The 16,472-nt window shown below is 41.6% G+C and overlaps 1 protein-coding gene across 1 annotated transcript; it reads right to left on the bottom strand.

Annotated features, from left to right (window-relative positions):
- Window positions 1-3,347: 3,347 nt before the first annotated feature.
- LOC147894153 (pentatricopeptide repeat-containing protein At1g06140, mitochondrial-like) lies at window positions 3,348-10,097 on the bottom strand. Its single transcript, XM_087384660.1, has 4 exons — window positions 9,997-10,097; window positions 8,270-8,384; window positions 7,872-7,981; window positions 3,348-5,097 (listed from the first exon to the last, which is right to left on the bottom strand). Exons 1-4 carry the CDS (start codon window positions 10,095-10,097, stop codon window positions 3,348-3,350), a joined length of 2,076 nt encoding a protein of 691 aa, XP_087240786.1.
- Window positions 10,098-16,472: the final 6,375 nt, after the last annotated feature.

Here is a 16,472-nt window from a genome sequence, read left to right as displayed (position 1 = left end):
GAGCATTTTATTTTCAAGTGCCTAATGTAATATGAGATCCGAGGTCGCTACCACTGTCTCTTCAGAGACGGCTTCGGGCTCCTTTCCAGATTCCTCGCCTACCCAGATTAGAGATGCCTCGCAGCCTTCATTCACGAGGGGATCCGACACAGAGAGTACTTACTCAGGCGACGGGGCTTGGCCAGACCACCAAACACCTCTTAGAGCAGGATCACAGAGTTCTTCCCATCGAGTGATATTGATCGTCCAGTCGCTAGCCGTAAACGTGATAGAGACCCCAACCGACGACCATAGCACAACACACGAGGCATCGAGGGGACACACAGATCACTCTGGGGGACCTCCCGTCATTGTTTAGACCTGAGACACATCCCACGGTAGTCACGGTGGCTCTGGTCTTGTGTCGAGCCTCTCCAGGAGACCGAGACACATGGCACCCCTTGACAGACGCCAATGTCCCATCACCCGCTATGCACCAACCAGGGCGACATGACATACGGAGGATTCCGCTCCACTCCAGTCTTTTTTCTTTTCATTGTCACACCCAGATGTATTTGATTATGTATGATCAGACTTAGGACTCAGCACGGGTGATGATGCTCGTTTAGTAGCTCCACCCTTACTGTGATTTGCATCAAGTTTTCTTTTAGTCTCATAGACCCATCGGTCTTCCGAAGACACTAATAAAATTTCTTTCTTTTTCTTTCTCTCTCTCTCTCTCTCTCTCTCTCTCGTGCTCAAGATGCATCGAATCTTCCTTTCTGTCTGTTTCTCAAGCCTGCTCAAGATGCATCAATGAATTTTGAGTGGCATACAGCTTTTAAGGATGTGGGCTAGATTGTATATAGGGAGCTTGGATAGACTATGCGAGATTTCTTTTTTGAAAACAATAAAAATCGTAGACCCTGATATCCATTAAAAGGTAGAAGCAACAACTTTGAATCGCAAGGGCTGATGATTAAAAAGTGTAGGTGCAAAATCATCCACCAGGAGCCAGAACTTTGAATCACAAGAGCTGATGATTAAAAAGGGTAGGTGCAAGATCATCCACCAGAATCACTCTCCAATGCATCTACAGAAGATATTTCAAGACATTTCAGGTGCAGATTGGATAACAACATGACAAAAGAATTGTATATAACACAGAGTCAGACGTTTAATGTGGACGATGAGAGAACGTTTTCAAAATGTTGGAGTCTTTTTATCGTCATACACAAGTGCTTTATCATAATTAACCATTGCAGGAATGCAATTTTTTTATGGGCTCACCTGAATCAGTGAACAGAGCACTATGTTCACCAATGTGAAAACAGCACTACGTTCACCAATTCAGGTGAGCACATTAAGCATGTAGAAGACTTTGCCCTTCATTGAGCAATGTAAGTCAGGGAAAATCTCATGTGCTCACATAATTCGGTGGCATGCTCACCAATCCAGGGTAGGACATCAAAAATTTGCCAGTCCTAAACCTATCCGTAAAGATTTATATGTTTGTAAGCTGAGTTCATCACTATAAAATAGAAATATATTATTTTATAAAGGAATTAGAAGCAACTTATAAAGAGAGATTTAATCATTCATAAGGCCTGCCCGAGATCCAAAAAACCAAAAAAGAAGATGAATTGAATGTGTAGTGGAGATGGTGTGCAGAGAAGGGGGCGGAGACTGCAGGAGATAATGAATTGAAAGCACTGAGAGAGAGAGAGAGAGAGAGAGAGAGAGATTTCCAGGAAAGGAAATAGCAAGTGGAACTTGGACCAATCATAAAAAGGCAAACGATTTCTGAAATTGAAATCGCAATTTTGCTTCTTAGAAGTCGAAATCTCCATTAAGACCTACCCTTCCAGGCAGGCCATAAACAACTAAGCAAGCAAAGGAATGCTTATATTTTCATCGGTAGCATTCTCCTCTTTGGTAAAACCTTCAACAGACAGTGCCCATCATAGTCAAGATATGTCAGGCAGGTAAACCGTCAACTACATATTACTTTTAGGTCCTGACAGAGGAAGAACAATCCAATTTGCTCTCTGTTGCTACTACTGGCAAGTCTACCCAAGATCGTCTAAGACAATTCCTTATCCTAGTGGAGTGAGAAAGAGGAGTACATTGCAGACGTTTTATGAGGTTTGCTAATATCCTCTCCACTGACATTCAAACTCTAGCCTCAAAAACAGAACACATATGTCACCTAACTCTCCAGAAACAGTCGGCTGGATTCTGTCACAAAAAACTTTGCCATGGCCAAAGGAACATCAACGTTTTCCCCACTAAAAGCTTTGCCATGACCCAAGACACCTCTCCTCAGCACACGGATCCCATTGCTTGGGCAGAGGACATGGCTAGAGATGCAATCTTATCACCAATAGTACCCACAGAAACACACTTGTTGCTGTGGGTACTCTGCATTTCACTTTAATTCACCAAATATTCATCCAAATCAGGCACGTCTCTTCCCCTTCCATGTCTTCCAACTTTGCAAAATTTTCTTTCCTTTGTAAGCTCCCTACTGTTGTATTGCCAATGTGCCATTTAAGTAATGGTAAGGTTTTGCATAGTTCCACACTCAAGCATCAGTTCTCATTACCTAAATCTTATCACTGTCCTTCCATATGTGAGGGTTGGCATATATGTTTCCCAGCAAGACATATGCTGCGTTGCACTTGTCATTTAATCTGACCATACCTTGAAACACGTCCTTCCAACCTCTTCATTCTTTGACTATTGGCGGTAAACAGTGACCTGGCTATTAGTTTTAGGTCATGGCTTGGTTCCAGAAAGAGGAAGAACCATAGCATTTCATATTCTGTTGTTAACACTTGGGAAATGCAGACTTGTTATGAGGTTTGCTAATATCCTCTTCACTGACATCCAAAGGAACATCAACATCTTTCCTGCCAAAAAGCTTTGCCATGGCCCGATACACAGTCTCCTCAGCACAGGCACCGATTGAAAGAGTAGATGCCAAGAGAAGAGGGTTATAGATACCATGTTATCACCAATAATTCCCATAAAACTACTATCTTTGTAACAGTGGATTCAGTAGTTGTTTGTTTTGAATGCCAGTGCATCTATGCAATCGGCAAGTAAATGAGGTGGCCTTGTGCCAAACCCCTAAATTATTCATGAGAGTCCCCTAAGCAATACTCAATGTGCACTACATCCACACAGTACTGGTATCTCACAGTTCCCAGACATTGCAAACCAAACAATTCAGTACAAATCAGGCACTTATCCTCCCCTTCCATTCTGAAAGTTTAATTTTTTCAGCTTTGCACAATAACTTTCCTTTGGAATGTCTCCACCATATGTAAGCACCATTCAAGTAAGCCTAGTTCCATACTTGAGCATCATTTTCTGCTTACTAAAATCCTATCACAGCTCTGCCATATGTGAGGATCTGCGAATATGTTTCCCATCAAGACATATGCTGTGCCAAGCTTTCCATTCAATCTCAACATTTTTTTGAAAGCATGCCTTCCAACCTCTACATTCTTCCACTTTTGACAAGCACCCAACACAGTGGTCCACATAACAACATCAGGTTGACAAGGCAAAATCTCCACCATTGCTAATGCCTCGTCCACTTGGCCTGCACGGCTGAGGAGATCGACCATGCAAGAATAGTGCTCAATGGTTGGACAAATGCCATACTGTTTGCTCATAGACTCAAAGTGCTGTTGGCCTTGATCCAGTAGACCAGCATGACTGCATGCAGTGAGAACGTTAAGAAATGTAAATCCATCTGGCTGTATGCCTTCCTGCTTCATTCTCTTAAAAAAGTGGCACACTACTTCAGTCTCTCCATGGCGGGCATATCCTGCAATCAATGTATTCCATGCAACAACATCCCTCGTGGGCAATGCATCAAAAAACTGTTGGGCATCAATCATGCTCCCACATTTAGCGTACATGTCAATAAGACTAGTTGCCACAATTTGGATAGTCTCGAAACCAACCCGCCTTATTTGAGAATGCAGTTCCTTTCCAGATTCCAAAGCTGCTGCATTGCCACACGCTTTCAAGATGGCGAGAAAGGTGACGCTACTTGGTGACAAACCTTGTTCTTGCATTTGGGCATAAAGTGTAAAAGCCTCCTCACTTTCTTCTTGCTCAGCATACCCCAAGATCATTGTATTCCAAGTAACCACATCACAACGAGGCAATTTGTCAAAAACATTCGATGCATCCTCCATGTTCCGACATTTCGAGTACATATCAACCGAAATGGTTCCTACAAACACGTCTGTCTCAAAGCCAGTCATTACTACTTGGGAGTGCATGGCTCTACCTATCACCAGGGATCCTGTTTTCACAAGTTTCCCGTCACATTGCTTGCCCTCTTCCAACGCTGCCAGGGTACAGCAAGCCTTCAATGCGCCAACGAAGGTCCGAGCATCAGGTTGGACACCTTCCCTGTGCATCCGAGCAAATAATTCCAAAGCCCACCAGCTCTGTTCTAGCTCAGCATACCCGAGGATCATGGTATTCCACGTAACTACGTTACGATGAGGCAATTTGTCAAAGACATGCCATGCATCTTCCATGCTCCCACATTTTGTGTAAAAGTTCACTAAGGTGGTTCCCACGAATACATCCGACTCAAAGCCACCGTTCACTACTTGGGAGTGGATAGATCTACCTTTCGCTATGCAATCTGTTTTTACACATTTCCAATCACCATCTTCAAGGGCTGCAAGGCAACTGCAAGCCTTCAATGCGCCAACTAAGGTTCGATCATTCGGTTGCACACCTTCGAGGAGCATCCGTCCATACAACTCCAAAGCTCGCGCACCCTCTTCCTGCTTGGCATAACCCAAGATCATAATATTCCATGACACAACATTGCGCCTGGGCAGGCTGTCAAAGACATCACGAGCATCCACCATGCTGCCACGCTTGACATACGTATTCATCAAATTGTTTGCCTTAACAATTCGAAGCTCGTTTAACCGTTCTTCTGAGAGATTATAAGTATGCTTAACGTCCTTCAGCTGAGGCAATCTCTTGCGGAAAGCATCGGTGTCTTTGTCTGCACCAATGGAATGACCGGTGGAGGGTGGCGTGAACTTTGAGCCCATAAGGTAGGAGATGCGAAAACTACATAAAGATCATTTGCTTATTAAGATAACTGGGCTTCATGTCCATGTATTCCTCTCCATTCATATCGGTGTTGCAACTTTGTATTCGTGATGTGGGGGGTGTATGTATGGGGTGCGCGTGTGTTCGATCATCACTCGCCAAGGCAGCCCTGTGCCCCCTTGGTCCAAGCGGGAGGCCCCCTTGGTCCAAGCGGGAGGCCCCTCCGTAGGACGAAAGGTGTGTGTGTGTTCGATCATCACTGGCCAAGGCAGCCCTGTGCCCACTTGCTCCAGACGGGAGGCCCCTCCGTAGGATGAAAGGTAAGAAAAAAACAAAAGAAAAAGGTTTAAGAGAAGGTACAAAGGTACTCTTTTTGTGATCAAGTTTCCCTTAGAGCCGATGCTAGCTCCAAATCACCGATAGCCAGCACTGATGTTGGCTACCTCCTATTGGGCTCTCAAAATTGTTGATTCCCCTTGGCAAGCTAGAGAATCCCCGTCCACTTCACTCACCTACTTCTTCATTGCATGCATAATGCACCCCTAATTTTCGATTTTGGTGTGGCGGGTTAGCAAGTTTCTCCATGGGGACATGCCATTGAACATGTCAAGGCTGAACATGTCATAAGTCGCTGCTATGGACTGTGCAGCTACTCTCTGAAGAAGAGGCATACGAATGTGAGGCTAGTCAATGTAACGATGTAGACATGATCTAGTAGGTTGTGACATAATATGAGGGTGTAACAACCCAAAAGAACTGACAACAATGTGTGAGGTATGCTACAGTAGAATTACAATCTCTATCGAATGATGCGAGGTCGAAGAATACCCTCAATAGACATCTCCAACAATGTGTCAATCTCTAATGGATGGGGATCAGCTCTTTGGTTGAGTTTCTCTTAAGGTCATCCTTAAGTACTCAAGTTCTACTCCTAGACCAAAAAAAAGGGCAAACCCACCCACTTATAGAACACTCATATGGGCACCCACATTTGAAGCATATGTCATATCTCCTCCTTAATAAATGAGCTTGTCAATTGTTTGGCATTCATAATATAGATGATAACTCCTTATAGCTTCTTCCCACATATCATCCTTCAATAACTCTTCTTCACCCACGGTTGCTTTTAAAATGCCTCACAAATAGATCAACTACCACCTTGTCTCAATAATAATCTTACAATTTTCTAACTCTAGTGTGTTTATAGATTCGTGAGCCCTTTTTCCCTTATTTGTAAATGAAATCTTTCCCTAGATTGTCCACTTGCTTTTGCATGAAATTCTTATAGCTTGAACTTTTTTATCGCCTTCCTTCTCAAGGCACCATCCACGATTGACAATAAATGTCCTACAATTTCATCTTCTAGATTATATTGTAAATATTATAGTAGAGCCTCCTCAATGACCCATGGAAACATACAACAACTCTCACCTCTCCATATTGAATTCCTTAGACTTGCACTTCCCTAATAGCTCTGTCCTAGTATCACAAAGTAGATGAATGCAATAGAGATCATGTGCAATAATGAGATTTCCAAAAGGTTATTTTTCCCCAGTTTTTGGGATTGGGATTCTAGTACAACTTGCCTTTATATTTGTGTGAGATGCCAATTATATCTAAAGAGATTGTATTGATAAGAGTGTATGCGTCTGGGCTTTACTTTGAAAAGCTATGGAGATGAGAGCTTCAAGTAGGAGGCAAGTTGTTACAGATAGACTGGAAACATAGAGGCCACACTCGTTCATACTAGTGATGCATATTGTCCATATACTTTGGGTGCAAAGTGAAGCATTGACAATCCTAACAATTGAATGTGCATCTGGAATTTTATCGAGGAACTTGGAAGTATTGAACGAGGGTGATCAAGAATTCAGTAGTTAAGGTTTAAATGCCTCACTTTGCACTCAAAGTATGTGGAGAAGATGCATCAATACTAGATTCAAGGTTTTTATTTTCTTAAGCGAAACATTTAGAGGGTGAACATGTGTTGAGAGATCACGCTCAACATCATGTGATCATATGTGCATAGCACTAACCCAATAGAGTGCTATAAAGGAAAGGGTTAGATGCCCTAACCCTAACCCTAAATGGGTTTGTATATATTCTACATTTTCAACTAAATCTAGTGTACAATTAGTCATTTGTGGTGTGCTCTCTAGCTGTGCCCGCTCTCCTTCTCTCCACTCTTCTCCTCTCCCCTCTTCATATTTTGTCATGGTATCAAAGCATGGTTCTGCCTTCCGCTGAGGCGCCATCTTTGTGTGAGAGTGTGATTGATTGAGAGATCGAGAGATTGAGTGTTCTCTTATGTTGAAAGAAATTTTCGTCATACAATTCCATCCATGAGAGTTTGAGAGATTTCCGTTAATCTCCTTCCATTTGATTCATTGTTCTTTGAGTTATTTCCGCTCACATGAGAGAGAAAGAGATAGGGAGAGTTCCTTGAGTGTTCACTTAACTCATTGAGGGATTTGGCTTGAGAGTTTGTATTTGTGAGAGATTTTTTAGAAGAAGTACAGCTTCATAGAGAGACTAGCCTCCAATTCAGAGAGAAAGAGAGACTTGCTAGCCTCCATCAACTATCTACTATGACCATCTACTGCATAACGAGTTGCAAGAACTTGCGACCTCCAGCCCGGATCTTCAGCGGCTCCCTCAACATTGCATCAAGCTCCCAACAACAACCAACAATGGGAGGCCTTCTATTGCTCTGCAAATGGCCTTTCACAGTATCTGCAATGACTAACGACTAGTGACTTCAGCGAGCAAAGGCCTATAACAGGTAGCCTCACCAACGAGCCATCCTCGCATACTCCAAGCAGTCCAACGGAGCCCTATCAACTGCCACAATCGAGGCTCTTGCAGCCCCCACCTCCATCACAACTCCATCAACAACGGGCCTCTATAACATAAGTCGCTTCATGAGCTGCAACAGACGAACAGCCACTCCCAATGGATGCTAACTAGCTAGAGCCATAGCTCTCTACAACAACAATGCAGCGCCTCAGACTTTCGACAGTTATTTCCTACAGCAACAAGCCAAGCGCACAACGGCTCAACGTTGCCTCCAGCCCACTGAGCTCCATCTGCGTCTTCAACAACCAATCGGCTCCTATAGCAACTGGCTCCTGCATCATGGACCTACAACTACGACCCTCTCTAAAGTGCTCGACCGCTTCCACCAGCTCACCATCACCATTCCAACACCGACGATCCTATAACAGCAGGCAGCTATAGCTGCCTCTAACGAAATGGTGCAAGAGCTTCTCCAATGCTCGCCACGACCCCAGTAGCAAGGCAGCCGACTGCAAGCTCCAAAGAGTGTGGCTTCATAGACTTAACGAGCATGCGGCTTCCCCTCCAAGCCGCCTCCTTCAACAACCCTATGCGCTACTCCATCGACCACCGCCTGTTCAGAACGCCATCACTCAAGTCTTCACAAGGTCTTTGGACCTTAGAAAAAGACACATGGTAGATAGAATTTTACCTAGGTTAGGTTCGTTAACCCTGGTTTGGGAGTGGTTAATCTTTTGACAAGTGGCATATAAGTGCACCCAGGTTAGGTTAATCGTTAACATTGGGTTTGGTTGGATTGGTCAATAGCTAGCCACATGGCATCCTTATCCACAGGTGCCACATCAGCATCCACATGTCACCTTATCTTGCCATGTCATCACTTGCCACATGAGCATTTGGGCCCCATGCCACATCACCACCAACTACCACGTATCTCAACATCGATGTCATCATATGCCACATCACTAGCCTACCACCTCATCAGTCTACTTAGCAGTCCAATTAGCTGCCACATCATCACTACCACGTGGCACTGACCCCTACAGCCACAGTTACCTCTCCACAGGCACAATCTTCCCATAGTAGCAGGTGCACACAACTGCCACATCACCATTGTGCTTCATAGGCACAGTCTCTTCACAAGCATAGTTTACATGTGATCCTGACTGCCACATCACTGAGCACATTTTTCACTCTTTTTTGCCCCTCCACCTAGATTAAGTCATATCTCTTGATCCAGGAGAAATTTGAAGGTGCTACAAAAAGGTGAAACGATCGATCTTTTGTGCTCTACGAACTCATCACATCACGAGCACATTTTGGTGCAAGTATCACTCACTTTTGAGCCTTTCCAAAACCCACTTCCTACATGCACATCAGGCTCTACATCGATGCATCTGACCTAGCACATAAAAAGAACCAAAGAAAAGAAATTATTTGTTGTTCTTTCATCAATCTAGTTGGTATGGATCTAGATCAATGGATCTAGATTAGAGTAGACTAGATCGTCATAGAGGAGACGCTTTGAATTTCTCCAAGTTGCCAATCTTAGCCATGCCCGAAAATCCCGACTAGTTCCTACTCGGAGTCAGTCCCTATGCTCACATATGGTTTCACATCATCACATTACCTGAAACCAGACGTTCATCAATTTAGTGAGCAGCCTTCAGTGGCCTTGGCACATTGTTCAGTGGGAAGATAGCACATGATTTGATTTTACACACACATGCCATCATTGTAAAGCCTATTTGGCTATTTCACAGCATTGTGCACTTTATTCCAGCCTTGTAAAGCCTCTTGGCTATTCCCCGCATCATTTGCCACAAGCCTTGTAATTTAAATCAGATTATATATATTGCAGTTCTACCTTCACAACAATTCAGATTTCACTTGCTACGATCAGTGTTTTATAGTTGATTCATATAGCGATTTTCACGACACTTTGAGTACATTTCTTGCACCATGTCTACGACTAGCAACCTCAATCTGGAGGCATCTGCTAAGCTAGACAACTCCAATTACGGCACATGGAAATATTGAATGGAGACCATTCTTGTACTTTAGGACAAATGGGAGTATGTCGATGGATCTACACCTAGACTATTTGACAGTCCAGTTAACAGCAGCTCTACTCCACCTGTTGTCACATCACCAGCAGCAGGATTTACAACGGGATCTCCAGCTACACAAACAGTTTCTGCACCTATACCAGATCCTTCCATTGCCCAAGCTCAGGCAGAATGGGATAAGAAAGATAAATATGCATATCATCTAATCAAGCAGAATGTGCAAGATGTCATGCTAGGACAGCTCAACACCGTCAAGACATCGAAAGAAGCATGGGATATGTTCGCAGCTCTCTACGAGTCCAAGAACACTTCCAAGATTCTCACACTAAGAAACCAAATCAACTAGAGTTTCTGCAATAGCAGTGAAACCGGTCACGCTTACATGCTCATAATCAAAGACTACAACAATCAACTCGCACAACAGCAGGAGAGACTATGAAACCCATAGAAATGGATCATCCTGAATGGACTAGCAGAGGGATACAAGAATCTAGTCTAGAGTATTGCTATTTAATGGCAAATTCTGACATTGGAAGAACTTCAGTCAGTCTTACTTGGTGAAGAACTTAGGACACAAGCCATTCATGCACGCAAAGGCCATTCTAATGATCAAGCATTCACAGCTTCAGACAGAAGCAGAGGTAGAGGCAGAGGCAGAGGTAGATCATTCCAAAGAAGTGGTCATCATCAACAATAAAATCATCATCAAAGTCAGAATCAGCATTAGCATCATCCTCAGCTACATCAAAATCAACAAAGAGGAAATCATTCCAACTGAGGAAGATTCCAAGGATGAGCGAATGCATCCACCAATGTGTCAAACATCCAGTGCGACTATTGTCATAAGTTTGGACACTATATGAAAGAGATTGCTGCCCGCAAAAAGCAATACGACCAAGGCGGCTAGTCTAGCAGCAATTGAGGGAATTTGCACGAAAGAGGAAATCATCGTGGTGGACATTCTAATCACAGTCCTTTTGCAAATGAACATGGGAATATGTTTCTTGCAAATGAGGAAAAGCAAAAGATTGATACAGTGTACCTAGACATTTATTGCAATTCAAAAGAGGATTTCAGCTATCAAGTCGACCAAGCAAAACAGGATCCTTGTACATTGACGGCGGTGCATCATCTCATATGACAAATCATCAGGAATGGTTCACAGATATGAAAACATTAGAAGGTCAAAAGAATGTCATCTACACAGCAGTAGATAATACACCGAATCTAGTTCAAGGGACAAGCATTATCCATATGAACAATTTCACTTGTACGAAAGGATTGGTGAAAGATGTATTCTATGTTCTGAAGCTCAGTAAGAACCTCTTGTCAGTATGTCAAATGATGGAACACAATTATCGAGTCATCTTAGATGGAGATGAATGCACTATCAGGAGTCAAGGAAGGATGCTTGTATAGAATGCTAGCTACTGTACCAGATAGGCATGCCATGTCAGCTCAACCACAACAGATGCCACTATCTGCAAAATGGCACAAGAGATAATGTCATGTCAATTTGAAGAGCTTGCTAGATCTCAGGAATCAAAATATGGCAATTGGGATTCCTAAGCTATAGTTTCTTAGAAAAGTTTGCAAAGCATGTTACTTCGGCAAACAAAAGTGAACTACTAACTTTGGTAGAAGCACCTCTTGAGCCTGAGGTATTCTTGATTTGATGCACACAGAAGTATGGGGTTATGCCCAGACCCGCAGCATCAATGGTTCACTTTACTACTTGACTTTCATTGACGACTACATCAGATATTGTTGGGTCTACTTTCTGAAACAGAATCTGAAGTCTTTTCCACATTTCAAGAATTCAAAGCCATGGTAGAAAACCAAATAGGAACAAAGATCAAAGTTATGACATCAAATAGAGGAGATGAATACATGTCTTCAACATTAATGAACTTTTGCAAAAGTCACGACATTCAAAGACAATTCACATGTGCAAATACTCCTCAGCAGAATGCAAGAGCTAAAAGGAAGAATGATACTTTAGCAGATAGTGCTAGAGCAATTCTTAGTGAGAAGCATCTTTCGAATCAGTATTGGGCAGAAGCAATAGCCTTTGCAAACTACTTGCTTAATGGGTCCTACCGAACCGATATAGGGTATGACACCTTATGAAGCATTCACTGGACACAAGCCACACTTTGGGCATCTCTGCAGATTCGGTTGCATAGCATATGCCCACATACATGATGATCATCATAGGAAATTGGATGCAAAGTAACGTAAATGCATCATGGTTGGCTACAATGAAGAAAGCAAAGCATACAGGTTGTATGATCCCATCAACCGCAAGGTCATTATCTCCAAAGATGTAATCTTTGATGAGGAATCAGAATGGAAAACCTCAAACACATAGGAGATAGACTCACCGATTACTCAGTCATCTATAGAAAGGTTGATGAAGAAGAGAAAGAATTTCCAGAAACACCCCAAGCAGAGCCACAATAGCTCAGACGGTCTATTAGGGAAAGTAGACCTCCAGCCAGATTGACATATGCTTAGAAAGGCAAAGCAATTCAGGTTGAAACCACCAACTATGCTCTTATGACTACCATCATGGCTATAGAAGAGCCAGTGTACTTTGAAGATGCAGCAGACAAGCTAGAATGGCAAACTGCTATGAACATTCCATCACACCCCTTTAATGGGAATTTCCTTCCTCTGCATCAAACCAAGAGCTTGTCGGTGTTTCTTGAAAAGCTCTTTACCGAGTGGTTTGGTGAAGATGTCTGCAACATTCTCTTTGGTATCACAATGTTGTAGTGTGATGTCACCAAGTAACACTCTTTCTCTGATGTGATGAAATGCACTCTGACATTAATGTGCTTTGTCTTGGAGTGATATATTGGATTCTTGGCAAATGCTTGAGCCGATTGATTATCACAGTGTATTGTTGGTGGCTTTGATTCATCAAAGTCATCTGTTTCTGACAATAGTCTTCTGAGCCATATAGCCTCACATGCACCTATAGTGAGTGCCCTATATTTTGCTTCAATCGAAGACAACGAAATAGTTGGTTGTTTGTTTGACAACCATGATATAGCACCTTGACCAAGGAAAAATGCATATCCCTATGTGGATCTCCTGGTCTCATGATCTCTAGCATAGTCACTGTCACAATATCCATGCAACCTTTGATGACTTCCTTTGTATTCTATTCCAAGTTGTCTTGTACCTCTGATGTATCTCAAGACTCTTTTGGCTACATTCCAATGAGACTCTTGGATTTACCATAAATTGTGCAAGTGAACTTACTGCATAACAAATATTTGGCTGTGTGATAGTCAGATATATAAGAGATCTAATGAGCTACCTGTAGTATTTGTCATTGACTGTAGGCTTTTCTGAGTCTTTTGTAAGTTTCAAACTCCGTTCTATGGGAGTGGCTGTTCAATCCTTCTTCGATTCCCTAGAATCATCATCTTGAGGGAAGGCCTACTTCATGATGTTGATCTTGAGGGAAGGTGTTGAGAGATCACGCTCAACATCATGTGATCATATGTGCATAGCACTAACCCAATAGAGTGCTATAAAGGAAAGGGTTAGATGCCCTAAACCTAACCCTAAATGGGTTTGTATATATTCTACATTTTCAACTAAATCTAGTGTACAGTTAGTCATTTGTGGTGTGCGCTCTAGCTGTGCCCTCTCTCCTCATCTCCACTCTTCTCCTCTCCCCTCTTCATATTTTGTCAACATGGTGGGTGCATTTTGGCCCATGTCCAAATAAAACATTCCTTATAACAGTATTTTAGCAAAGTTTCTTGTAATCATATTTGATGAAGGGATGATGCTTATAAGAGCACATTAATTATCTTTCACTAACTAATGTTTTGTTGATCTTTTTTGAATTGGGCATATCAATTGCAATTAATTTTTTGTTGATTTTTTTCCAAATGGACGGTCTATCTCTATAGGCAAGACATAGCGAAAGTGATGTTCAATAATAGTCTCACTATCACTAGTAATAGAGTTGCTACCTGTAGTGGTAGTATGGTTGTTACTGATGGTACTATACACTTATTACCACTGGTGATACTATTAGTACTACTAGTTTAATATCTAGTCTAGCGGTACTATCGCCTTTGTTGATGATAATGATGCATGCTACCAATGGTGGCAAATGCCTTTTTACTAGCCATATATTTAACCTTTAATGGTAGTAGTCATATTATTACCAATAGTACATTGCTGATTTCCCATATGTTTAGACGGCAAGGTTTTTCCATCATTGTGTGCATCATTTTTGAAAAACATATTCTGAAGGTAAATCATGCCAAAAGTGCACGTAATTATGTGAATATGTAATCTCCGTAAATATGTTCCCTCTTCCATTTCTTACTCTACATTGGAATCAAACAAATCTATACTGCTTCAATAGCTCATATGCTTTGCTATTTAAACCTCCTGAGAGAAACTCACACTAATTGTGAGGGCTAATAATCAATGAACTTGCTACAGTTAGAGACCTCGAAGGCTGCATTGCTAGAAAACCCTATGTATCACGTGTGTTCAATGGGTATTTTAAAAGTCCATTACCTGAAATTTCCCCCCAATAAAACAATCCCTCTCTACTTATGATCTAATGGATTTCCCTAAAAAGTGAATTAAAAAACCCCTTCTGTTATTGTAATCCTATTAAATTTTTCCTTGAAGTTGAATTTTAAAACCTATCCTTTTAAATGCATGTGGTACACTAGCATTCTATGAGATGCACCCCCCAAGTTAGAGACCCTATTGAGCTGCATTGCACAATATTTGGGATGACAAACTTGGTTTGTTGCAAATGGTGTGGAGGTTTACTCGCAATGCAATTGAGTGACAATTGGGGGGTAATGTTAAACCCCTTGAATGAAGAAATAGCAAACAAGTGAATTGAAAGAATAAAGAAGCTTGTTGGTTGAAGCATAGAGCAAAGCGAGAGGTGACCCCTTCACTCAAGTGAACATAGTCTTCATTGACCTGAATCCAAGATAACCATCACCAAGCAGCACACCCAGCCGATCCAATGGGGGTCGCTATATTGCCATAATCTGCATAAATTTCTATAGATGGGATCAAGTATTTGCACCCTCTCATCCCATGTATTTTTAAGACTTTATCCTTACCTTCGATCACCCCATTGCTTATGTGTCTCTTTGTGGACTATGCAAAAGGTTTCAAAACATATCCATTCTGGCTTGTATAAATAAACTTGGACTTTTTAGCATTAATGAGCTTGTTGGAGGTGCACTTCTTGGTTCTTTCACCCAATTCTCCTTGAGAGACACAGTCTTGACTCTTTGAGTCTCCTTGTTCTTCCTCTCTTTTTTTGGTACCGTGTCGCGTCTCAAATTGCTCAATTTGAGCTTTGTCCAATTCCCTATTTGGTCCAAGTCTCTTCTTCATTCTCTATCGAGACTGCATCTTGTATTGCCACTATCCTTTCATCTCCCTGCTATAATGATATCTTTTCAAGTGATGAGCTCTTATATTCATTATTTTGGACATTCATTGCAAGTTGATACGATGATCATCTTCAAGTAGTTAAATATTTATTTATGCAATACTAATTTCCTATAGAGATCTATCAACATAAAATTCCATTTTTCCCTCAGATGCGAAGCCTATTAGACAAAAAAAATGCATAATGAGTCCTAATTATGCTAAGCAGGTTAAAGCCCAGTTAGGTAATCTCATTCAAGTAGGATTTATCTATGCCATTGTTAGAAGTGACTAGCTATTTCCCATGGTGGTATTACTAAGTAAAATGGAAAACTTAGAGTATTTGTGGATTACAAAAAGTTGAATGCTCAGAGTGTACCAGATTTGTTTCATATTCCATTCATAGACGACATTCTTAACCAAGTTGCAGAGGACATGAAATGTACTCATTGATGGATGATTATAGTAGCTACTATCAAATTTCTATGGCATCCAAAGATTAGACTAAAACTATTTTTGTAACTAAGTGGGGTGTTTATGTCACAAATATTATGCTATTTGGACTCATAAATGCACTTTCAACTTTCTAGAGGTTTATGGTAGAAACGATCAGAGACAACCTGACTGAGTTTATAGCTATTTATTTGGATGAATTTTGTGTTTACTTATCTTTGAAAAGTTTTTGACAAATGAAAGGAGGTAGGCATTTCCTTAAATCTTGCGAGGATTGAACCGGTTCCATGAAGGTACCTGAATTGACCTAACGGCTTCAACCACTATTTAACCTTCATGAATTGATTAGAAACATATGAGAAGTCATCTAGAGAGATTCTAGTCCTTGAAGAAAATTTCTAGGACAAAGCCATGTGCATGGGTCTCAATAAGAAGGACACATGTCCGAAATAGAAGCAAGGCATGCTCCAGACCGGGAATGACAAAGAAGACCTAACCATGAGATGAAGATGAAGCAACATTGAGGAATTTTGATCAAGGTGCAAGGAAATTAGTTAATATACTCTTCCTTAGTCGTGGCACCTTGTATATGACATCCTCTCTAAAGACTCTACAATTGACTATACGAGTCTTCAT

The sequence above is a fragment of the Dipteris shenzhenensis genome, chromosome 14 (assembly GCF_047967505.1).
Source record: "Dipteris shenzhenensis isolate YYH24624 ecotype China chromosome 14, Dip_SZ_1.0, whole genome shotgun sequence".
NCBI lineage: Eukaryota > Viridiplantae > Streptophyta > Polypodiopsida > Gleicheniales > Dipteridaceae > Dipteris > Dipteris shenzhenensis.
This window is presented reverse-complemented; position numbering and strand designations above follow the sequence as displayed.